At 54.4% G+C, this 20,001-nt stretch overlaps 1 protein-coding gene across 5 annotated transcripts; it reads right to left on the minus strand.

Moving 5' to 3' along the window:
- Window position 1: 1 nt before the first annotated feature.
- ANKRD13B (ankyrin repeat domain 13B) lies at window positions 2–18,217 on the minus strand. 5 transcript variants are annotated; one of them, XM_019429715.2, is made up of 15 exons: window positions 17,641–18,217; window positions 6,890–7,025; window positions 6,636–6,760; window positions 6,504–6,549; window positions 5,743–5,886; window positions 5,462–5,651; window positions 5,319–5,385; window positions 4,200–4,281; window positions 3,354–3,418; window positions 2,997–3,127; window positions 2,712–2,869; window positions 2,407–2,559; window positions 2,088–2,251; window positions 1,933–2,009; window positions 2–1,460 (listed from the first exon to the last, which is right to left on the minus strand). In XM_019429715.2, the coding sequence occupies exons 1-15, from the start codon at window positions 17,752–17,754 to the stop codon at window positions 1,184–1,186; spliced, it is 1,929 nt and encodes a 642-aa protein (XP_019285260.1). In that variant the 5' UTR covers window positions 17,755–18,217; the 3' UTR covers window positions 2–1,183. The 5 variants fall into 5 exon arrangements, 3 of the variants coding, with proteins under 3 accessions (XP_019285260.1, XP_019285261.1, XP_019285262.1); XM_019429716.2 differs by having other exon boundaries at window positions 2–1,421; window positions 17,641–18,216; XR_002075130.2 differs by having other exon boundaries at window positions 1,309–1,421; window positions 2,712–2,814.
- Window positions 18,218–20,001: the final 1,784 nt, after the last annotated feature.

Genomic DNA, 20,001 nt, shown 5'->3' on the forward strand with positions numbered 1-20,001 from the left:
CTTGGGTTTGAAGCCTCTTTTATTTGTGCCTCAGAGTCAGTCTGGTGCCCCTGGCATCAGGGAAGGAGGTGAGAGGAACAGTTTCTCTTTGTTCTTTTCTTCCATCCCTTTTGTGTCCCTACTGAGCCTCACTGGCTGAGCCAGGAAGGCCAGCCTGAGAAGGTGGACAAGGGGTGTGCAGTGGGCCCCTGCCCCTAGCGGGTCTGTGCTTCTCTGGGTGGGTGGGGTGGGGCAGGGGAGAGCCGGGGGTTAGCACCATTGGATGAAGGGTTTTAGAGTCAGCCCCTGGGTGGGGGCAGGTGGGACACACGACCACAGAGGGCTAGCAGCAGCTGGTGGGAAGGGGTGGGTGGTGGTGCCAGGGCCCTGAGCCGGTGAGAGGGCTCCATGGTGCACCTGCCCATAAGCGGGGCCGGGGGACAGGGTCTAGTGCTTGCCCCCAGCCCAAATATGCCCCCCATTGCCAAGACATCATGAAGGAACCAGGCCTTGCCCAGGCCGGGGGGCCACTTTGGGCACCCTTCCTGATCACAAAAAGCGTGCCTTGGGGATAGGGACTACAACCTCTGGCCGCCCAAGGAGAAACTGGGACCACCCTGAGACCCGGGAGGGGTTGTGGGGGGCTGGGGAAGCCGGGCACCCCGCTAAGTGCACTTGACGCTGAAATGCCGGGGTGAAGGAGGAGCTGGGCCCTTGACGTGCTGGTTTGTGTCTGGGACAAAGCAGCAACACAGCACGTGGGGAGCTCAGCTGCCCCCCAGGGGTGAAGAGCGGAGATGCAAAGGCTTCACGGACAGTGTCCTACAGTGGGTTCTGTGAGCAGAAAAGGAGGACCGACCAGAAGGAGCAAGGGATGGGGACAATGCTCCTTTAAGGACCCGGCTCCCCCTTAGGACGGCCTGGCCCCCTTGGACAAGTCTGAGCCCAGGATAGAGTGGTGGGCGTCAGGAGACAGCAAAGCAGGGGGACCGGGCCGTGCGAGCTGCCTACAGGGCCCTGGCCGGGACAGGTAACGCGCAGTCCCCCGAACCCCCTCCCCGCATGGTGCCGGATGCGCCTCTATGCCCCCGAGGCTGCGGCTCCAGTCAGTCTCCGGCCGCAGCCCGGCGGGCGCGCGGGCGCGATCGAGTCTCGCTGCGAGGCGGGTCACGCGGGGCGTGGCCGAAGGGCCCGGCAGTGGGCGCTACTGCTCCGTCAGTGAGAGCCGCAGGATGCGCTCCAGCTCCTCCTCCTCCAGGCGCGCGCGCCGCCGCCGCTCCTCCTGCTCCTGCGCCGACAGCTCCATGGCCAGCCGCAGCTGCTCGTCGTAGCTCCGGAACACATGGCCACCTGGGCCGGGGCGCGGGCTGGGCCGAGGGCTGGGCACCGACGCCAGGGCCGCGGGGGGCGCAGGCTGGCGCTGCGGCGTGGGCGGGGCGCTCCTGGGGGCGGGTAAGATACGTCGAGGGTTCCGGGCGCACCTGCCCGTAAGCGGGGCCAGGAGACAGTGTGGAGGCCCGAAGACAGAGTAGGGGCTCGTCACCCGCCGGTGGAAGCGATGAATCCCGCATCACCTCCCTGGCTCCCACCCAGATGTGACAAATCTCAGCCCCTACAAAGCCCATCCTCCCAGTTGACGGTGGACCAGCACATGTGGGCATGCAACTTCTAGAACCCTAGCCCCGACATCCTGCCTGGTAAGGGTCTGAAGGCCTTTGAGGCCTGTCCCCTGCTCCCTGGCTGCTTTTGGAGTACTGCTCAGAGTGAGGAAACGGTGGGGGTGGAAGCCTTCTGGAAACCAGCAGGGGCCCAACAGAGGGTACCATGGTTTCCTGGGGCCAAGAAGAGCTGCCCAGCCAGCAGTATCCTCACCCGCTGGGACAGGGCACCATGGTACATGTGCATGTGTTATTTCGGGGTAGGGAGGACAAGTCAGGACTGGCGGGAACTGACCTGTCCTGTCGGCGAGCGTCGTAGGACATGGGGTGAGTGCCAGGCTTGCTGTTGGTTAGCGCCTCCCAGATAGTGACCTGGAGGGAGGGACGTGGGCCAGTCAGCCAGGGTGGCGCTGCAGCCGGGCAGGGGCGGCGGTGGTGGCAGGGACGCACCTGATCATACTCACTACCCGCCTCAAGCAGGCTCTGCTGGATGGCAAACTGAAGCAGGTCATCGTCATCATCGCGTGTGGCCGCCTCCCTCTGGCCGCCCAGCACGCTGTAGCCGCGCGGGGCTTCGAACAACGCGGGGGAGATCTCGCAGCCGCGGCAGGAGGCTGAGGGCGCCAGGCTGGGCGTCAGAGCGCGGGCGGCCCCACCCTCCGCCCACCTGGAAAGGGCCCCACCCTCCACCCACCTGGAAAGGGCGCGGGCAAGGGCGGGGCGGGGCGGGGAGGGACGTAAGGGCAGCGCGCAGAGGGTGGGGTCTCACTCGTGGAACTGGAGCTGCTGACGCTGGAGGAGTCGCTGCCTGGGGAAGGGGTCTCACTGCTGGGGCTGCCTCGAACCGATGGCACTGGCTCGTCACAGCCATTGAGGTTCCCGAAGGTAATGCGAGCGTTGAGGATGTGGAAGATTGGGATTTCTGAGGATGAAGAAACTGTCAGGTGCCACCACCCACCTTCTCACACCTTAGGCATCCCCAATCTTTACCTCATCTAAGCCCTACCCCCCCCCCACCCCCCCCCACCCCCCCCAGCCAACAGCGGCTGAAGAGAAATGGGGGTGGGGTCTCACCAATCTTGACAGGAAAACCAGGGGGCAGGCGCAGGGTAATGAAATCCCGGAGCTTGGCGAAAAGCGCATTGCTGACAGCCATGAGGTCAATGATGGGGGCCACCTGCTCACACAGGGACAGGGGATGCTCCTCACACAGCCACAGCTTGGCCTTGAACCTGCCCCCCCCAGATCCCAAGGGGTGAGGGACATAGTAGAAGCCACGGCCTCCCACCCAATACATTCTGGAGACCCCGTCCAGCCCTGGCCTACCCACCCCTCCCCAGCACCGGCAGGGGGCCTCACTTCTGTGTCTTGGTGGTCAGTTCCATGGGGCGGCCCATGTCCCGGTTGCCAAGCTCAAAGTTGGGGTTGAAGTATTCTTCTGCAGTGATGGCAGTGGGGTTGGCTTGGCTCAGAGTCTGAGTGATCAGGGTCTGTACCACATGAGGAAGTGCCCATGAGCCTGTCAGTCTCTGATGCCAGGCCAGCCATTTGGTATCATGGGCCCCAGAGCTATCCCCCCTGCCACTGTGGAGCTGACACGGCCTCGGGCATTGTGGAAAGTAGTTCCACGCAGGCCATGCTAGGCAGGACGCCTCCCAGGTCTCCTGAGCCACATCCACACCCTTCCACACAAGGGCACCCCTGGCACATACTCACCCCATTTTGGGGGCCCCCATGCTGTTCAGCAATTCCCAGGAAGGACTGCAGAGGTGTCTTACAGCCTACAAGAAACGTAGCATCTCAGAGGGCACTGCAACCCTCAGAAGTGACGCACCCCCCGATCTAAGGAGGAGGCTGGTTCCTGGCAGGTAGGGAGGATTGCTCACCCACACCAAACTCTCAGGCACCTTCATCTGAAGGTGACCGAGGACTCCAAAGGCCAGGGGCGAGGAACACTACAGGCACAGTGGGAATAAAAGTAGGCCTGGGGCTTAGGAGAAACTTCCAAAAGTGTCCAGGTTGGTGACACTGGACGAAAAATACCTGCTTTTGGTGAGCAGTTTTAGGGGATGTATGTGTATGTGTGTGTTTTCCTTCAAGCACTTCCATCTTAATTACCTCATTTTGTTCCCCTGTGAGGTAGGAATTGTCTTTCTACCTTAGGCAGCCTAACCAGTGCCCAGAGAGTCAGGTGTAGTATCAAGAGGCACAAAGCATCAGTGACAGACCCCCTGACTTTCTGCTTAGGGTATGTTCCACTAGACTGGAATGGCCAATAAGTAGCATACATGACATTTCCACTCCCAAATCCAAGGCAGACGTCAGTTACCAGTTGTAGAATTCCTTCCCACTGAGCCCAGATGTTGCCTTAGAATCTTCCTAGCTGCACTCCAGACAGTCACTCCCAATTATTAGCACTTGGCACTTGAACTGAAACCTATTTACGTGAATAAACTATCCTGGTTTTTGCTGGGATGTCACAGGGAATACTGATGGAGGTACTCAAGTGGGAGCTGCTTCCTTACACCACCCCTCCCCGGCCACTCCACCACTGCTTATTACCTTTGACCTTGCCCTTGTGCTGTTCTGAAAGATGCTCTGTCCGTGTCCGGGTGATGAGCTCCACATTGGATGCCCCATATACCTGGCGACAGATGAGGAAAGGGCTCAAAGACAATTCCAGTACCCTATCCCCAGCCCCCAAGGGCCTTATGAACACTTCCTGCAAGGAAGGGTCCATTGGGGGATGGGGGAGTTGTTTGCTCCATCTCCCAGCCTTTGGGCAAGTAAATATCTGAAGTCATTCATCCATTCTCTTATTCATTGAACAAACATTCTGTGAGGAGACTTTATGTGCCAGGCACTGAGGCAGGCATCAGGGACAGTGATGAACGTGCACCACTCAGTGGTGAACAAGCACTACTAGAGACAATCCCCACCCTTTTGAGGCTCACACACTATTTGAAGAGATAAGGAAATGGGCAGTTATAATATAGTGTGATTCACTCTGGTGAAGGTTGCAGAGGGCTGTGGGAACAAAAAGCAGAGGCCTTAACGCAGTCTGCAGGGCCAGGGAACGCTTCCAGGACACAATGCAGAGCCTGGCAGCATTTGTTAGTTCCTTCCTTTACCAGCGGCACCATGTGGCCCCACAAGGGTGATGTAGGGGTCCCAGCGTGACCAACAAGGTATTCTTAGGAGTAAAGGTCGGGCTTTGGAGTTAGGCAGCCAAGGTCTAAACCTTGGCTTTGTCACCTGTAGCTGTGTGACCCTGGACAGGTCATGGAACCACTCCAAGCCTCCTTCCTCATCACAGAATGGGCCAATACCCCACCCCACAGAAGGTTCCTGTTGGAAAGGCTCAACAAACACCTGTAAAATGGGAATAATAATAGCACCTACCCAAAAAGGTTGTTGGGATTAAATATGTGTGTGTGTGTGTGTACATATGTATTCACACATACATACAAAACATCAGAACACAGTCTCAAACATGAGTATAGTAATAAGCACTTGAACTCGGGCCATTCTCATCAGTTGCCTCTTAGTCTAGTGCCCTTCCCTCCTTGCTGCATTGCCTCTGCACCTCCAAGGCTGAAAAAGAGTGGTCAGGAAACCCCTGCCCAGGGCACTACAGGCAAGAGTTTGGCAGGTTCTGGTACCAGGGAGTGGTGGCCTCACCTTGGCTTCATACCCATTCACCATCTCTGTCTTCTCACTGCGCCAGCCCAGGATGCCAGTCTTGTTCCTGGGGAAGCAGAGTGGTCCAGGTGAGGGGGCATCCAGCAGCCTGGCTCTAGGCTACGAGGGCTGCGCCCACTCACCTCTCAAAGGAGATGTTCTTGGTGTCAAGCTGTGTGGTGACAACAGGCGCGGTAAGCCGGCTCAGCACCTGCTCCTCAGTGGGCTGGGCAGCAGCCAGCAGCAGCTCACGGTCCTGCCCAGCCAGTGCCAGAGTCTCTGTGTACACCACCCGGCGGTCGTGGTCAATCTCCATGACCACGGCGCTTGTGTCTGCCAGCCACAGAATAGCACAGGGGGGTCAGGGGTGGCGTGGAGCTGTCCCCGGCCTTCCCACCTTGCCCCACCTCCTGCCCTGCCTGACCTTGGCCCCTGAAGACGAAGCTGCGGTTCCCTCGCTGCCACGTCATGTGGTCAAAGCCCAAGAGCGTGGTATCTACCCGCAGGTTTTGCCCACTCTTCCACACTTTGTAGGTGTCACTAGGGCAGATCTTGGACACCAAGGGCACTAGGTGGAAGGGAAGGTCAGAGTGGCTTCAATTTGCCTGGTCCACCCAGCCTGGGCCACCTCAGGGCATAGGGGTCAGGGTCAGTGTTGTGGCTGGGCAAGGATAACAGAGATAGTGGGAGAGCAGCCCCTTTCCAAACTCCCCCCAGGTGAATGGAGACCCGTCACTCAGATGTAAGCAACCCGAAGTTGAAGATGGGCACGTCTCAGCCGCTATCAAGTCCCTAATAGCCACCATTTGTTAATTCATTCACTCAACCTTTCAATCTCCCAACAAATATTTATTGAATACCTACTGTGTACCAGGCACTGTTCTAGTCAATGAGGATAGAACACTGAACATGCCCTCTTGGAGCTTACTTTCTGGCAAGGAGTGACAAGTAACAAACAAATGAGCAAATCATTACAAAGTGAAGGAAATAATAATAATGGAATCAAGACAGTGTCTGAGGCAATGTGGAAAAGCCTAGCCAAGGAGTTGGCACTGAGGTGGGAACTAAAAGATGAGAAGGAGCCACAGGAAGAGCTGTGGCAATAGAGCTCCAGGCAGGGGAGCAGCAGGTGCAAAAGCCCTGAGGTGGGAGAATGCCCAGAGAGGCCCCCATCGGCCCCCTTACCCCAGCTAGTGAACTCCCATTTCATCTCCACATAGAAGTCCTGGGCCTGGAGGATGAAAAAGAGAGTAGCTAAGCCTGTGCTAGAGACAGGGTTCAAATGCATTGTGGGGAGGCTGAGAGGCTGGCCCTCACCTTGCGCAGCTTTTCCAGGAGCACGGGGATGCCCGCCAACCGCTTCACCACCCGCTGGTAGTCCCGGTACCTCAGCACCAACTGCACCAGCTCCAGGTCCCGGGTACTCACAGCCTCCTGAAGCACTGGGGGTGGGGGGAGGAGGCAAAGTCACAGGTCAGGACCCTGCCTGTGGCCCCCGTCAGCAAACCAAGGGTGAGGATATGAAGCTGGGAGACGCTGGCTGTGGGGCTGGGGTGAGCAGGGGTGCCCACCTGTCCAGCCGCTGCGATTCTCCCTGCCCACATCTGCACCGTGTGCCAGGAGCACACGGGCACACTCGAGGTGTCCCAGTGTGGTGGCCAGGTGCAGGGGGGTCCGCCCACGGGGATCCAGCTGCTCGATGTCCACCTGGAGAAGGAGGTGAAGACGTATCCCTGGTCACTTCTGAGGCAGCCCATCTGAACCCAACAGCCTCTAGGGAAGCAGCAACCACCTGGCTGCCCTGCCTTGCTCACCTTACAAGGCAATGGAAAAGACAGACACAATGAGCTGGGGTCAGGTGGGTGAAAAGAGGCTTGTAGGACAGGGCAGGAAGTAGCCCTGAGAAAGGAAGGACCTTCCTCCTTTCCTGTCCACCTCGGTCCCCTGACTGGGTTCACTCTTCCAAGGCCCAGTGGGCTAACTTTGAAGAATAATCCCAGAGCTGAAGGGTGGTCGAGACAGGCTGTTGGCCAAGGAGAGCACTTGAGACTAGATTTATCCTACAGGTCCAAGACCACACTTTCAGGAAGGGCTATCAATTTAGATCATTGACATTATCACTGAGTGAGGTTTAACAAACAATTGCTGTAATATATTGATAGGAATGAAAGAATATGGTACAACTTCAAACCCATGTCCTTTATATGTGGGACACTATGTATTAACACTTTTTTTTTTTTTTTTTTTTACAAATCCTATTATTGTTTTGTGGATAGCATAATTATATTGCATGAGATTTTTGTTGTGTGATAAAAACATAAATATTTAAATATATTTCAGGAGTCTAAGACCTCTAACTAAATACAGTGAACTGACCACATGCATGTAACTCCTCCTTCCCCAAACTTGATTAAAATGCCAGTAAATGGCTTCTATTCCAACTATAGTGAGATACCTGAAACCACCCTCCCATTATAACAGATAAAAATACTTCAAAATACATGAAATAATTGTTTTCAGACATTAGGCAACAAGTAGTCCAGGACTATGATCCCTGAAATAAGAGAAACAAATAAGGTAGGCCCTATGATTGCCTAGATTTCTACCTGGGAGTATCATTCCAGACAGCAATGCAGGAGGCGGGGAATCCCTAGCAGAGCATGGTAGACTTGCTGAGGAGTTGAGGAGACAGAGGAGTTCAGGGAGGCTGAGGTAGCAAGAAGTTGCAGGACCAAGTTCCAGGAAGGAGTGAGATATGCAAACAAGGGACTCCAGAAATCTGCATGGGGTTCCTCTGAGTCTTTGCAGAATACCAAACCTCACCTATGTAGAGTGAAACTCAGCAATACTAGACAGAAGAGGAGCAATAAGCTGGTAAATTTCCAGCACTCATGTCTCAGGGCAGGGAGACATTCAAACTCCAACCTGCTAGAATAGAAGGTCTTTGTTGTTTGCACAAGGTATTCAACAGAGACCCAAGAATGGTGATGCCTTTGTAGTAGGATTAAACTATCTCTAGAGAAAAGGCTCACCTAAACCCAATCTAATAACGATTAAAAATAACCTCAAAAGGATCAAACTGATTTACAAGTAACTTAACTCAGTCTGTTAGAACGAAGCCTTACACTCTTTAAAGGAAGACAATAAAATCCAGATGCTTAACATTACGATGTTTGCAGTATCTAACATCCAGTTACAAATTACTAGAAAAAAATTATCAGACATGCAAAGAAATAGGAAAATATGACCCATAATCAAGAGAAAAATCATTTAACAGAAACATAGTCAGAAATGATAAAGATGATGAATAGTTTAATGTGCTCAAGAGTTGAAAGAAAAACATGAACACAATGTTCATGGGGAAAGAAATGAGAGATATGTACAATATCTGAAATGAAAAATTCATAGGATGGAATTAAGAATAGATTAGACAGGGCACCTGGGTGGCTCAGTCAGTTGAGCATCAGACGTCGGCTCAGGTCACGATCTTGCCATTCATGGGTTTGAGCCCCATGTTGGGCTCTGTGCTGACAGCTCGGAGCCCGGAGCCTGCTTCAGATTCTGTGTCTCCCTCTCTCTCTGCCCCTCCCCTACTCACACTCTCTCTCTCTGTCTCTCAAAAATAAGTAAAACGTTAAAAAAAAAAAATAGGTTAGACACTATAGGGGCACCTGGGTGGCTCAGTCGGTTAAATGTCTGACTTTGGCTCAGGTCATGCTCTCATGGTTCATGAGTTTGAGCCCCACATCGAGCTCTGTGCTGACAGCTCAGATCCTGGAGCCTGCTTCGGATTCTGTGTCTCCCTCTCTCTCTGCCCCTCCCTCACTCACACTCTATCTCTCTCTCTCTCTCAAAAATAAATAAACATCTAAAGAAAAATTTTTTAAAGATTAGACACTAAGGAATAAAAAAAAAATCAGTGAGTTTGAAGACATAACAATAGAACTATAGCACAGAGAACAGAAATGGAGCACAGAAGAGGGAAAAAGTACTGAAAAACATTCAAAGAGCCTCAACAATATGTGAGACACTATAAGGCATTTTAACATATATGTAATTGGAGTCCCAGAGGCTAGGCTAAGAAAGTGGGAGAAATAAGACATTTAAAGAGACAACAACCAACATTTTTCCAAATTTCTTGTTTTAAAAAAGCTACTATAGGGGGTTGAATGGTGGTGTCCCCCCAAAATATATGTTTATACTCTAACCCCCAGAACCTGTGAGTGATGGGTATTTGTGGGTGAAATTAAGGTAAGGATCTCAAGATGAGATCAGCCTGGATTTTGCAGGTGGGCCCTAACTAAATCCAATGACCTGCCTTTATAAGACCTACAAAGGAGAGATCCATGGAGAGAGGAGAAGTTCCATGTAAAGAGGAGGCAGAGACCGGAGTTATGCAGCCACAAGCCAAAAAATGCCTGGAGATACCAGAAGCTGGAAGAGGCAAGGAAGGATTCTCCCCTTAAGCATTTGGAAGGAGTGGAGCCCTGCTGACTCCTTGACTTTGGACTTCCAAACTCCAAAAGAATGAAAGAATAAAATTACCCAATCTGTGGTAATTTTCTGCACAAGCTAACACAATGATAAACCCACAGAACCAAGAAACTCAATGAATCCCAACCAAGACAAACACCAAGAAAACTACACCCAGGCCCATCATAATCAACTGCTGAAAGCTTAGTGATAAAAAGAAAATCTTAAAATCATTTTGAGGGGCGCTTGGGTGGCTCAGTTGGTTGAGCGGTGAGACTGCAGTTCAGGTCATGATCTCACTATTCGTGGGTTCGAGCCCCACATGGGTCTCGCTGCTGTCAGCATGGAGCCCACCTTGGATCCTGTCCCGTCTCTCCACCCCTCCCCTACTTGCGTGCACGTGCTCTCTCACTCTCTCTCTCAAAAATAAATAAATCTTAAAAAAACAATAATAAAATCATTTTGAGAAATGAGACACACTATGTCTAGAAGAACAAATACAGGAAATACTGCATACTTCTCAACAGAAACCATGCAAGTTAGAAAACAATCGAATGAAATGTTTAAAGTGCTGGGGGGAAAAATGTCGACCTAGAATTCTCTGTCCTGTGAAAAAATATCCTTCAAAAATGGAGGGGAAATGAAGACTTTTGTGGACAAACAAAAAAAGCTAAGAGAATTTATCACCAGAAGACATGCAAGAAATGTTAAAGGAAGTTATTTAGGTGGAAGGAAAATGTTAACTGATGGAAACTTAGATCTGTACAAAGGAATGAAGAGTGCCTCAAAAGGAAAATTTGTGAGTAAGTGTAAGAATGTCAATAAAATATTTAAAACCCACAAGAGTAAAGAGAAGAGATGCTAGCAGATGAGAAATGTTAACACATCTTTAGAACATAGAAAGTGGCTGGGGCATTACAACGGACTCAGTGGAGCAGAGGGTACTAGAACCCAAACACTCATAGGGGAACCCCAGTGAGTGTCAAGCCAGACCACCCTTGAAATGTCCAGAACATGAAGGCAGTGGGAATGGCAGAGGTATGAGTGAGGCTCAGAGCTAAATCCAGGGGGGTGGGGAGGCTGGTTAAAATTCAGAACCCTTGGCCCCCTCCCCAATCTTATAAAGCTGGGAGATGTCCCCCTTCCCCTCCATAGGATGCCAGAAATTTATTCTCTGTATAAACTGAGCCTGAGACCCACTGGACTTGGGGACACTGGTCTGAAGATGAGGTCATGGGGCTGAAAACTAGTGAACGGTGAAAGCCCAGTCCCTTCCTGCCTCAGGTCCTGAACCACTAACAGCCTGACAGTACACGCAACTGCCCCATCCCACCCCAGCAGGAGACTGGAGAATTCTTCTTGGAGAAACTAGCGGCACCGAAAACCTCTGGGTACGGACCTCTGGGGACCCTCCAATAAGCAGGCCAGCTTGCACCCATCGTTTGACAGTAATACCACCCATGCATCAATGAGCTCCACACCCACATTCTTAAATATGCCCCGACAGCCAAGGGTGCCTGGACATTTGAGGAAAGCTGCCAATATGAAAGAGACCAAACCATGCAGATAGATGCTAAAAACCTAGAGGATACACTGTCAATGCAGGAAATACAAGAACACTTTTGGGGAGAGGGGAACAGTAATTTATATCCTCAGAAATATATGAAAAGATAACTGAATTCATGAAACAAGAAGAGACACCTTGACTTCCCATGACTTTTTGTCTTTCCCTTTGCCTTCTTCCCAGCCATTCCTGGACAGCTACACCTGCCCCAATTCTCCCCTCATAGGAAACATTACCTCAATTCTCTCCCCCTTTTGGTAAAAAAATAAAATAAAACTTTATTTTAAATTATTTATTTATTTTAGGTAATCTCTACCCCCAATGTGGGGCTCAAACTCATGACCCGAAGATCAAGAGTCATGCTCTAAGCCAGCCAGGTGCCCTGGTAAAAAGAAACAAAACAAAACAAAACAAAAAAACCACTTTGTAACTGTCTTTATCTCTTCCTTTTCTCTCACCTTCTATATCAAATCCATCAGCGAGGCCTGACCTTATGGGCTCTACCTTCAAAACAGACCCAGACTGTTCTCTGTTTTCATCACCTTCAGGCTACCATTCTGGTGGCAGCCATCCTATCTCACCTGGTGGCCTTGTGGGCCCCTCACTGGTTTCTTCACTCCTCTCTTGGCTTCTTAGGTCTAGTCTCCACATGACCCATCGTAGCCTCCATCATCCTGTGAAATGTCCCTCAGGTCCTGACATCCTTTAGCTCAAAACTTCCCCAAGGCCTCCCATCCTGTTTAGAATAGAATCCAGCAGCCCTGGATGTCTCCTTGAACTCATGTGCTCTCCCACCTCTCCTCCCAGTTCCACTCTGCTGGATACCCTAGATAGCCACAGCACTTTCTCCCTCACTTCATTCAGGTGGCTGCTCAAATGTCACCTCCTTAAAAAGGCCTGCCCTTACCATCCATCTTAAATGACACTTGCTATTTGTCTATCTGTTGCCCCGATCCTGCTTTAGTTCTCTTCCAACATTAAATTACTTGTTCATTTGTTCGTTGTCTCCCTCATCTAGACTGTAAGCCCCACAAAGGGAGGGTCCTTGTGTTTTGTTCAATGCTATATTCCCAGTCTCTAGACAGTGCCTGGCACGTAACTGGTGCTTAATAAATATTTGTTCAACAGATGCATAAATGACTATATTTAAGGGACCTGGGGAGGGGAAAGCAATACAATGTAAAACTGATAAGCCAAGAGGTAGTTGTAGATGTATATTGTTTGTAATCTTGGAGGTAAATAACAGAACAGCCTAAAGTCCAAACTGGTCGCCTCCAGGGAATGAGGGCGGTAAGTGAGGACTACAGCTTTTCATTATAATTCTTCTAGCAACAGCTAAATATTTTTTAAAACATGAGAACTAACTCCTTTGTCAGAAACAAGACATTTTGAATAATTTAAGTAATTTATATGATTTTAATAACCCTGTGTTGGCATTTATTCATTCTTTATTTTTAATTTTTTAAGTAGGCCCCATGCCCAACATGGGGCTTGAACACATGACCCTGAGATGAAGAGTCACATGCTCTAATGACTGAGCCAGCCAGGCGCCCCCATTTCTTCATTTTTAAATATATTAGGAGCCTCAAAAAAAAAAATGTACCTAGCCCACGTGGCGTTCTGAGCTGTGGCTTAGAGATCCAAGCACCCCTCTCCCCACCCCATCTTACGCTCCTCTACATTGGCTCCCCTACAACAAGGACTGCGTTCTTTACTCTTCATCTATTATGGGATGGGCTGAGCCCCTCTGTGTCCAGCCTAAGTGGGGCCCTGAGTCTGGGGGTGGGAGTGCAGGATCCACAGACCCTGAGCCCAGGGAAGTCAGGAGGAGCCTTCCCATGGGGCAGCAGCTAAAAGTCTATGTGTCTATGCGTCCCACCAGCCCTGTCCCAGATGCTACTACTGCTGCGCTGCTAACAAGGCCCCAGGGAGCTGACAGGGCACCCCGCCCAGCCCCAGAGCTCCAGATGCTGCCTGCCACCCTCCGCCTCAGGTGCCTCACCTCCAGGACCCAGAGAGAGGCTGGTGCTGCTAGCTGGGCCTGGCTGCCCCTCCCCACCTCCACTCCTGGGGAGCTCTCCCCAGGGTCCCCAGGGCCCTGTTGTTTTCCAGGGCTAACACAGCCCCCCCTCCCCCCCCACATACACCCAGCCAACCCCTCAAAGAAGCTCCCCACACCTGCTCAAAGCATGGCCTGCAGTGAAAGTGGCACCTTGCCCCACGCCCAGGTGGAAGAATTCATTAATTTCCAAAGCAATGGCCTGCAGCTATTTAATTGCTAGAATGAAAAGGTTTCCTCTGAAACCTAACACCCAGACCTCACCACCAAGAGAATGAAACTCTGCACCCCAGCAGGCCTCAGCTGGAGTCAAAAGCAGGGGTCTTTTGAGCTCAGGGGCTGAGGCTCCCTGGGCAGAGAGACTCCCTGCTTCCACTCAGGCACACACCTACACACACGCACACGTGAACAGGTACCATAGGAATCCACAAGAATCCACTCCTTTTGCCCCCACACTGAGGGTCCATGTGCTCCCATAAGTGTACCAGCATCTGCAAGCTCAGTTGCCTTCTGGATCTGTAGAGGTCACACCTAAGTTTGCTGCCAGCTTATTGGCACATGCATACCCCTTGAACCCACAGGCACTAGCAGGTTATTTTTCAAACTTATTTAGCATTAGCAGAATCCTTTTGTTAGATGAAACCTTACAAGGGCACACCAAACGTATAGAGCCGGAAAAGAAAGGTGAAGGGCCCAGCGCATAGAGCCATGCATGCTCAGCTTTGATCTCCTTTCCCTGCTCCCTCGCCTCCCCCAGCCAGAAAGAGGACAACCGGTGTCTGGTGTGGTCACTACTTCCGAGCCCCGCAGCCTCCACCAGGTAGGCCTGAGCTCACTCAAGGGGCAGGGAGGCCGGATGCTTCCTCAAGCTGAGTTGGATAGGAGAGGGTGGCACCTGCTCACTCTCCTCCCACCCTACCCCACGCAGCCCCTCCCCATCTGCTTCCCAGACACATTGATTTGGGGTTTCTGGGGTTTGTGGGTCCCTCTCCTGAGCTTCCCCACTCACCAGATGTAGTGATGGCCCACACCTAGGTCTGCCTATGTTAGGGGACAGGGGATCACAGGTGTTCTGGGACACACCAGGTACCTTGGGTGGGGTAACCTCTGTCTGAGCATCTAGGGTCCCCACAGTCCCATCTTGCCTGCCTCTAGGTTAGAAGGATGAACTGAGGAAAGCAGGAAGGAAGACCATGATGGAGGCAGCCCCAGGAAGAAAGAAATGTTTCCTTGGGAACAGTCTGGCCCCCTCCAGAGTCTCTGTTGCCAGGAAAGAACCCTGCCCCCCTTGGCCCTCCCACAGGGAGCCACACAGCCGAACCTCCACCTCCTGCCCCGCAGGGAACACCAGGGACTTCTGACTCAGGAACCCGGGCTGTGCTCAGCTGGCTGTGCCAACCTCAGGGCATTGTTAGCCAAGGGGAAACTAGCACATCCACTGGCCTACAGCCCCATGCCCCCTCCCAACCTGGCAGGGTGTGTGCATAGCAGGACAAAGGGCACCCAGCAACCATCATACTGCTGGGTGCCAACTAGGGGTGGTCATAGATCCTTCCCGTCACCAAAACACCTGATGAGCACCTCCAGTCTCCCCACCACTCCCTGATTCCAGCCCCCAACAGAACTATGGGGGTGGGGGCCCTAAGCAAAGCCAATGAACCTGCTCTGAAACCTGCCATTCCATCCCCCTCCCCAGCCTGCCAGCATTGCCAAGGCTGCCCATGGGAGGGCCTCTGCGGGGCTTTCTTGGAGCGAAGAACAGGCAGCTATGCCAGGTGAAGACCAGGGAAACCCAGCTGGTATGTGCTTGAGCAAAGCCTGGGTGTTTTCTGTGACAGCTGGTGCCAGGAGAACCAGAGGTCAGGGAACCCCCGCTGGATGGAATGCTTAGGGTCTATGGGGTTTTGTTATGATGTTAGAACGCTGCCCCCAGGATTATCCCCAGCAGTAAAGGGCTGGGTTGGGCACCCTCAGCTCCCCCTGGGACCCTGATGCCTGGAGGACTGAGCAGTGCCTATTTGGATGCAAGGACCACTCTGCATCAGCCCTAATGTGGAGATACAGCCAGGGGCCTCTTCCATGCAGAAGGATTGGCATTCCCCTTCTTGGCAACCCTGGAGCAAGGGAGAGGACTGGCCTGACTCCTTTGTGGTTGAACAAGGGTTAACTTCAACCATTGCCCTATATTCCTGCTATCCTGGATCAGGGTAGGCAGTGTCCATTTCAAGGAGACACAAACACACCAGGGAAGTGGGAGGGATGGGAGGCTGGAGATACTGGTGAACCTGGTGCCTAGTTTCTGTGGCAGCCTGAGGGGAAAGAGGAACACACTCATCAGCCCCAAAGTACCCCTACCTGCAGCGGGTTCCAATGCTCCCCACCTCGACCTCACTTCAGCAAGATGGCTGCTGACTGGAGTACTATCAATCAGAGAGACCTAGGTGAGAGTCTTTTCTTCCAGGGCATTTTGCCTCTCTCCAATCTCAGCAAGAAAAGAACCACCCACCCCTCAGGCAAGGGAGTACAACTGAGACATTCTGGAGATTCAGCCACTAGCCTTCTGCCTAACAATCCTTGGACCAATCATCTATCACCCCATCAGGAAGTTCCTCTCAGATCAGATTTAAATCCCTCCAGCCTTAACCTCCGTCAGAAGCTTGTCTTCTTTTGCCCTCAGGGGAGGAAAACAGAAGACTCAAAAGAGACTGAACTGTTTTAGCACCCAGCACAGCATACTCTATTTCCTGGTTCACACTCACAGCACCAGAACGGGGTCTCCTTGAGAGCGGGGGATGTGCCTGGTTTGTTCATCTTTGTCCCCCAGGACCTACCACTCAGGCCTCGCTTCCTTTACCAGGGCTCTCTGGTTGCAAACCACGTCCTTTATGATGGATAAAACAGAGGCATGGTCTGAGGAGCAACTTGGAGTACCCTTGTTTAAGCAGAGATGGAAAGTAAGTGGACACCCCAACCAGCCCAGAAGCTTGGAGGCTCAGGTCACCCCAACATTTCCTAGGACTGCTCTGCAGAGGCAGATGCCTTGCTACTCTGAGGGCTCAGTAGTGGACTTCAGAGACTCCCCAACCCTCACCTTGCTCCCCCCCTCACTCGTCCTTTGGGAAGCAGGCAGCTCCTCAAAATGAACTTCCTGTGACTCAGGAAGTGGCCCTCCAAAGGCATATTCCCAAAGGGGACCACTCCTGAGCAAACCACTCCCATGGCCCTGGGGTCTCAGATCCCGGCCAAGTCTGCAGGCCTCAACCTGAGGCAAACCAGAGCAGGCTGGGCCCAGCACTAGCTCATGCTTCCCCACCCTGGAGGGTGAGTTGTCCACACCCCAAGGGCCCATCTGTGGCCTGGGGACTAAGGGCAGAGTCGGAGCTACCTGTGACCTGTGCCTGCCTTGGTCCTGAAGAATGACCAGGAGACCCCATCCCTTACCTGGTCTTCTTGGAGGCTACTGCCCAGCCAAAGCTGGCTGACCCACTCATTCTCACAGACTGGCAGCAACCAGGGGGCCCACTTTGTGTACAGAACCCCAAATCCTGAGGCCAGCGGCCCCTAGCTTCCTCAGCGCCCAAGAAGCCAGGCCCCAACCCCAGAGGGCAGGAGAGTTCCTTTCAGCACCTGGACAAGGCCCTTCAGGGCTTCCCCACAGGGAGTCTCTCCCCACTCTCCATTCCAGAGCGGGCGCTGAGGTCTGTGGGACCCGGGGGCTCTGCTCAATCTGAGCAAATAGATGAAGAGCTCAGCGGGAGGGTAGAGGGCACTGGGTGGGGCTGGGATGCCTTGGAGTGCCACAGCCCATTCTCTGATCCTTGACCTGTGACCCCCTCCCGACGCAGGCCTTGCCCACCTCCGCACACTCACGCGGGAGGTGTCGCTGCTCTGCTGCTCCGCGGACTCTCTCACCACATGGAGCACAGACCGACCCGGCAGCCCCTCCCCGCAGCCCTCCGCCCCGGCCGAGGAGGGGCACAGCGTCCCCTACCCCAACCTGGGAGGGTCCAGAACACGTGTGGGCCGTCCGTCCGAGCCGGAGGGGAGCGGCCGGGGACCGCTCCCATCACCCTCTCCCGGTCAACAAGCACAAAAGCCGCCGCTGCGAACAAAGAAGCGCTGCAAACTCGCCGGGGAGGCGGGACAGCCCGCGCCGCGCCCCCTCCCCACACCCAGCGGGCGTGCCCGGCCGTGGGGTCCCCGCGGCGCCCCGACGGCGCTCTTACCTGGCCGGCGCGGACCTCTTTCTCCAGCTCGCGGTGGCGGTTGTGCCACACGAGGTAGTGCAGCGGGTACTTGCCCTCGGGCCCCTTCCTGACGGAGGCGTTGGCTGGGATCATCGCCCGCTCCTCATGCCAGGGCCGCGGCGCCCGGCCGGGGAGGGGGGACGGCGCCGGAGCCGGGGCCCGGGGCCGCGGGGCGGGGGGCCGGCGCTGCCTGCTCGCAGGGCTGCGGCTCGGGCATGTGCGAGCGGCGCCGGCGGGCGGGGGCGGCGCGCCCGGCGCTGTGCGGGAGGCGCGGGCCGCGGGCGTCCTCGCGAGGCGGCGGCGGGCGGCGCGGAGAGGCCCCCACCCGCCCGGGGAGGGAGCGGGCGCTCGGCGGCGCGGCGCGGACTCGCGCCTCACCTCCCACACCCCCGCACACAAAGACGCCACTCGGCGAAGGGAGCAGGCTCCCGCAGCGGGCGCGGGGGCGCACGGGGCGCGAACCCCGGGGACGCCGCCGCAGGGACGCGCGCCCGCAGCCCCCGGCTCCCCGCAGCTGCATTGCCCGGCCCTCAGCCCGAGCGGCCTGCGAGAGATGCGGGGATGCGGGGAAGAGGGGAGGGGGACCCGGGTGCCCGGGGCAGAGCTTGTTGTAGCTCGGCCCCGCGGCATCATGGGGCATGTAGTCCGCCTCGTGGAACTGGGGGTGGCGGGCGGCCGGAGAGTGTCCCACTCTGTCCCCCTGATCCCCTGAGAGGATGGGGAGGGAGTCAGGCCTGACAGGAACGGAGACAGTGTCCTGACGCCAGGCGGGCTGGGGCGCACCCCCACCCACCGGCGTTTTGCCTTTTGCTGGTGAGGGAGGGGGCTACAGGCCTTGCTCAACCATTGGGGGCACAGGAAAGCGTGGCTTTCAGGATTGAGTTTGGGTCCCAGTGGAACGTGAGATGGGATCCAGATTCCTAGAGTGGCTGATGGGGGAGAATCCCGAGAAAGGTTCGGGGCATTAGGACTAGTGGTCGTTGGAGCAACCAGGGATCTGTCACGTGAAATATTATGTAGGAGTCTTCCCCGCGCTCTTATTAAATTCCATCTTCCACACTTGACATTAGAAAGGGAATGACCACTAAGGCTGGGAGTACAGTCCCTTCCCCCCCTCCGCCCCCCCCCCCCTTTGCTGTCCTCTGCAAGGACCAGAGTGGGGCTGGGCAGAGAAAGCAGCAGGTGGCAGTTCCCCACCTCCACCCAATGCGGTCCCCTCAAGAGAGGAAGTGACTGATTCCAGAGACTGTCTCCTTCCCGAATAACCCCCGGGGCACAAAGGTCCTTCCAGAAGGGTCCCTGCAGACGCTGTGGTAAAATGGAATTGACCTCTGGGGCTGCCTATTGCAAGGGCTGGAAGGATCTAGAGGCGTGGCCCAGACCTGAAGGGAGAGGGGATTGGGATCGTAGAGCAGTCTGAATTCCCCCTTACTAACCGCCTGACCAGAAGCAAATTGCTTAAATTTTCTGCTTCCTCAGACCACTCACCTCTAAAATGAGACTCGAAATACTACCTACTGGGGTGAGCTAAGGATAGTAACTACCCTGGAAACGGCGCGTCCCGCCCCCAATCAGGCGGACTGAGACAGGTGGCGGGACCAGGCACAGCGCCTTCTTGAGTCCACCCCAGAACAGGACAGGAATTAGGGATTCCATACCAGCTCATGATAGAACAATCCAAAAAGTGTTTGTGTGGGAGGTGCTAGCAAAAGCTTGCAAACTCTCCGCGCCTCTCTCAGGTTTCTTTGTGTGGTCTTCTCTCCTTCCTCCTCCACACCCTGCGGTGCCAGGCCTAGGCGGGAAAGGATAAGGGAGGAGTGGACTGCCTCGCCCCTTTCTCCAGCCTGGGAGGAGCCAGCTGGCACCTCAGGCAACCGAGGACCGCTGCCCACCTCTACCGCGAGGGGTCAGCAGAGTGTTGTGGCCGCGGCCAGAGTTGGGGAGGGGGCTGGAGCGGAGTAGGGACGGCTAGGAGTGGCCGGGAGAATGCGTGTACGTTTCCTCATTAAACTGTTTTTAGAACCTTGTCTGAGATTTCTTTTTTACTGTCCTGCTCCCTGAGTTGGCGACATCTCCCAAGGGAAATCCTGAAAACCTTCTATCCCTAGTCCCAGGCCCAGAAGGTCTGCAGTGGTGGGTCTGGGGGCTTCCGGAACAAAGTTTGGACAGTGCCTCTCAGCCTAGGCCACGCCCAGGTAGTCCCTGGGCCACCGAGAGGTGGAGCTGGCGGGCGGGAGGGGGCAGTGGGGTGAATCATCCTGAAAAGCGTTGTACCTCTGGGAGAGGGGTAGCTCAGCCTGGATTGGGGGACCTATCCCCTTAGCAGCCGGGCCTCTTTTT

The sequence above is a fragment of the Panthera pardus genome, unplaced genomic scaffold (assembly GCF_024362965.1).
Source record: "Panthera pardus isolate Hobbes unplaced genomic scaffold, ASM2436296v1 HiC_scaffold_3, whole genome shotgun sequence".
Classification (NCBI taxonomy): Eukaryota; Metazoa; Chordata; class Mammalia; order Carnivora; family Felidae; genus Panthera; species Panthera pardus.

Bases quoted from the DNA above. Each gene is read 5' to 3' on its own strand.
- ANKRD13B (XM_019429715.2), bottom strand. From the start codon at position 17,754: ATGATCCCAGCCAACGCCTCCGTCAGGAAGGGGCCCGAGGGCAAGTAC. The intron at 5,652-5,742 runs GTCAGGCAGGGC...TGTGGCTGGCAG, and splicing joins CTTCGTCTTCAGGGGCCAAG to ACACAAGCGCCGTGGTCATG. The intron at 3,419-4,199 runs GTAATAAGCAGT...CGTTTCTTGTAG, and splicing joins GCACAAGGGCAAGGTCAAAG to GCTGTAAGACACCTCTGCAG.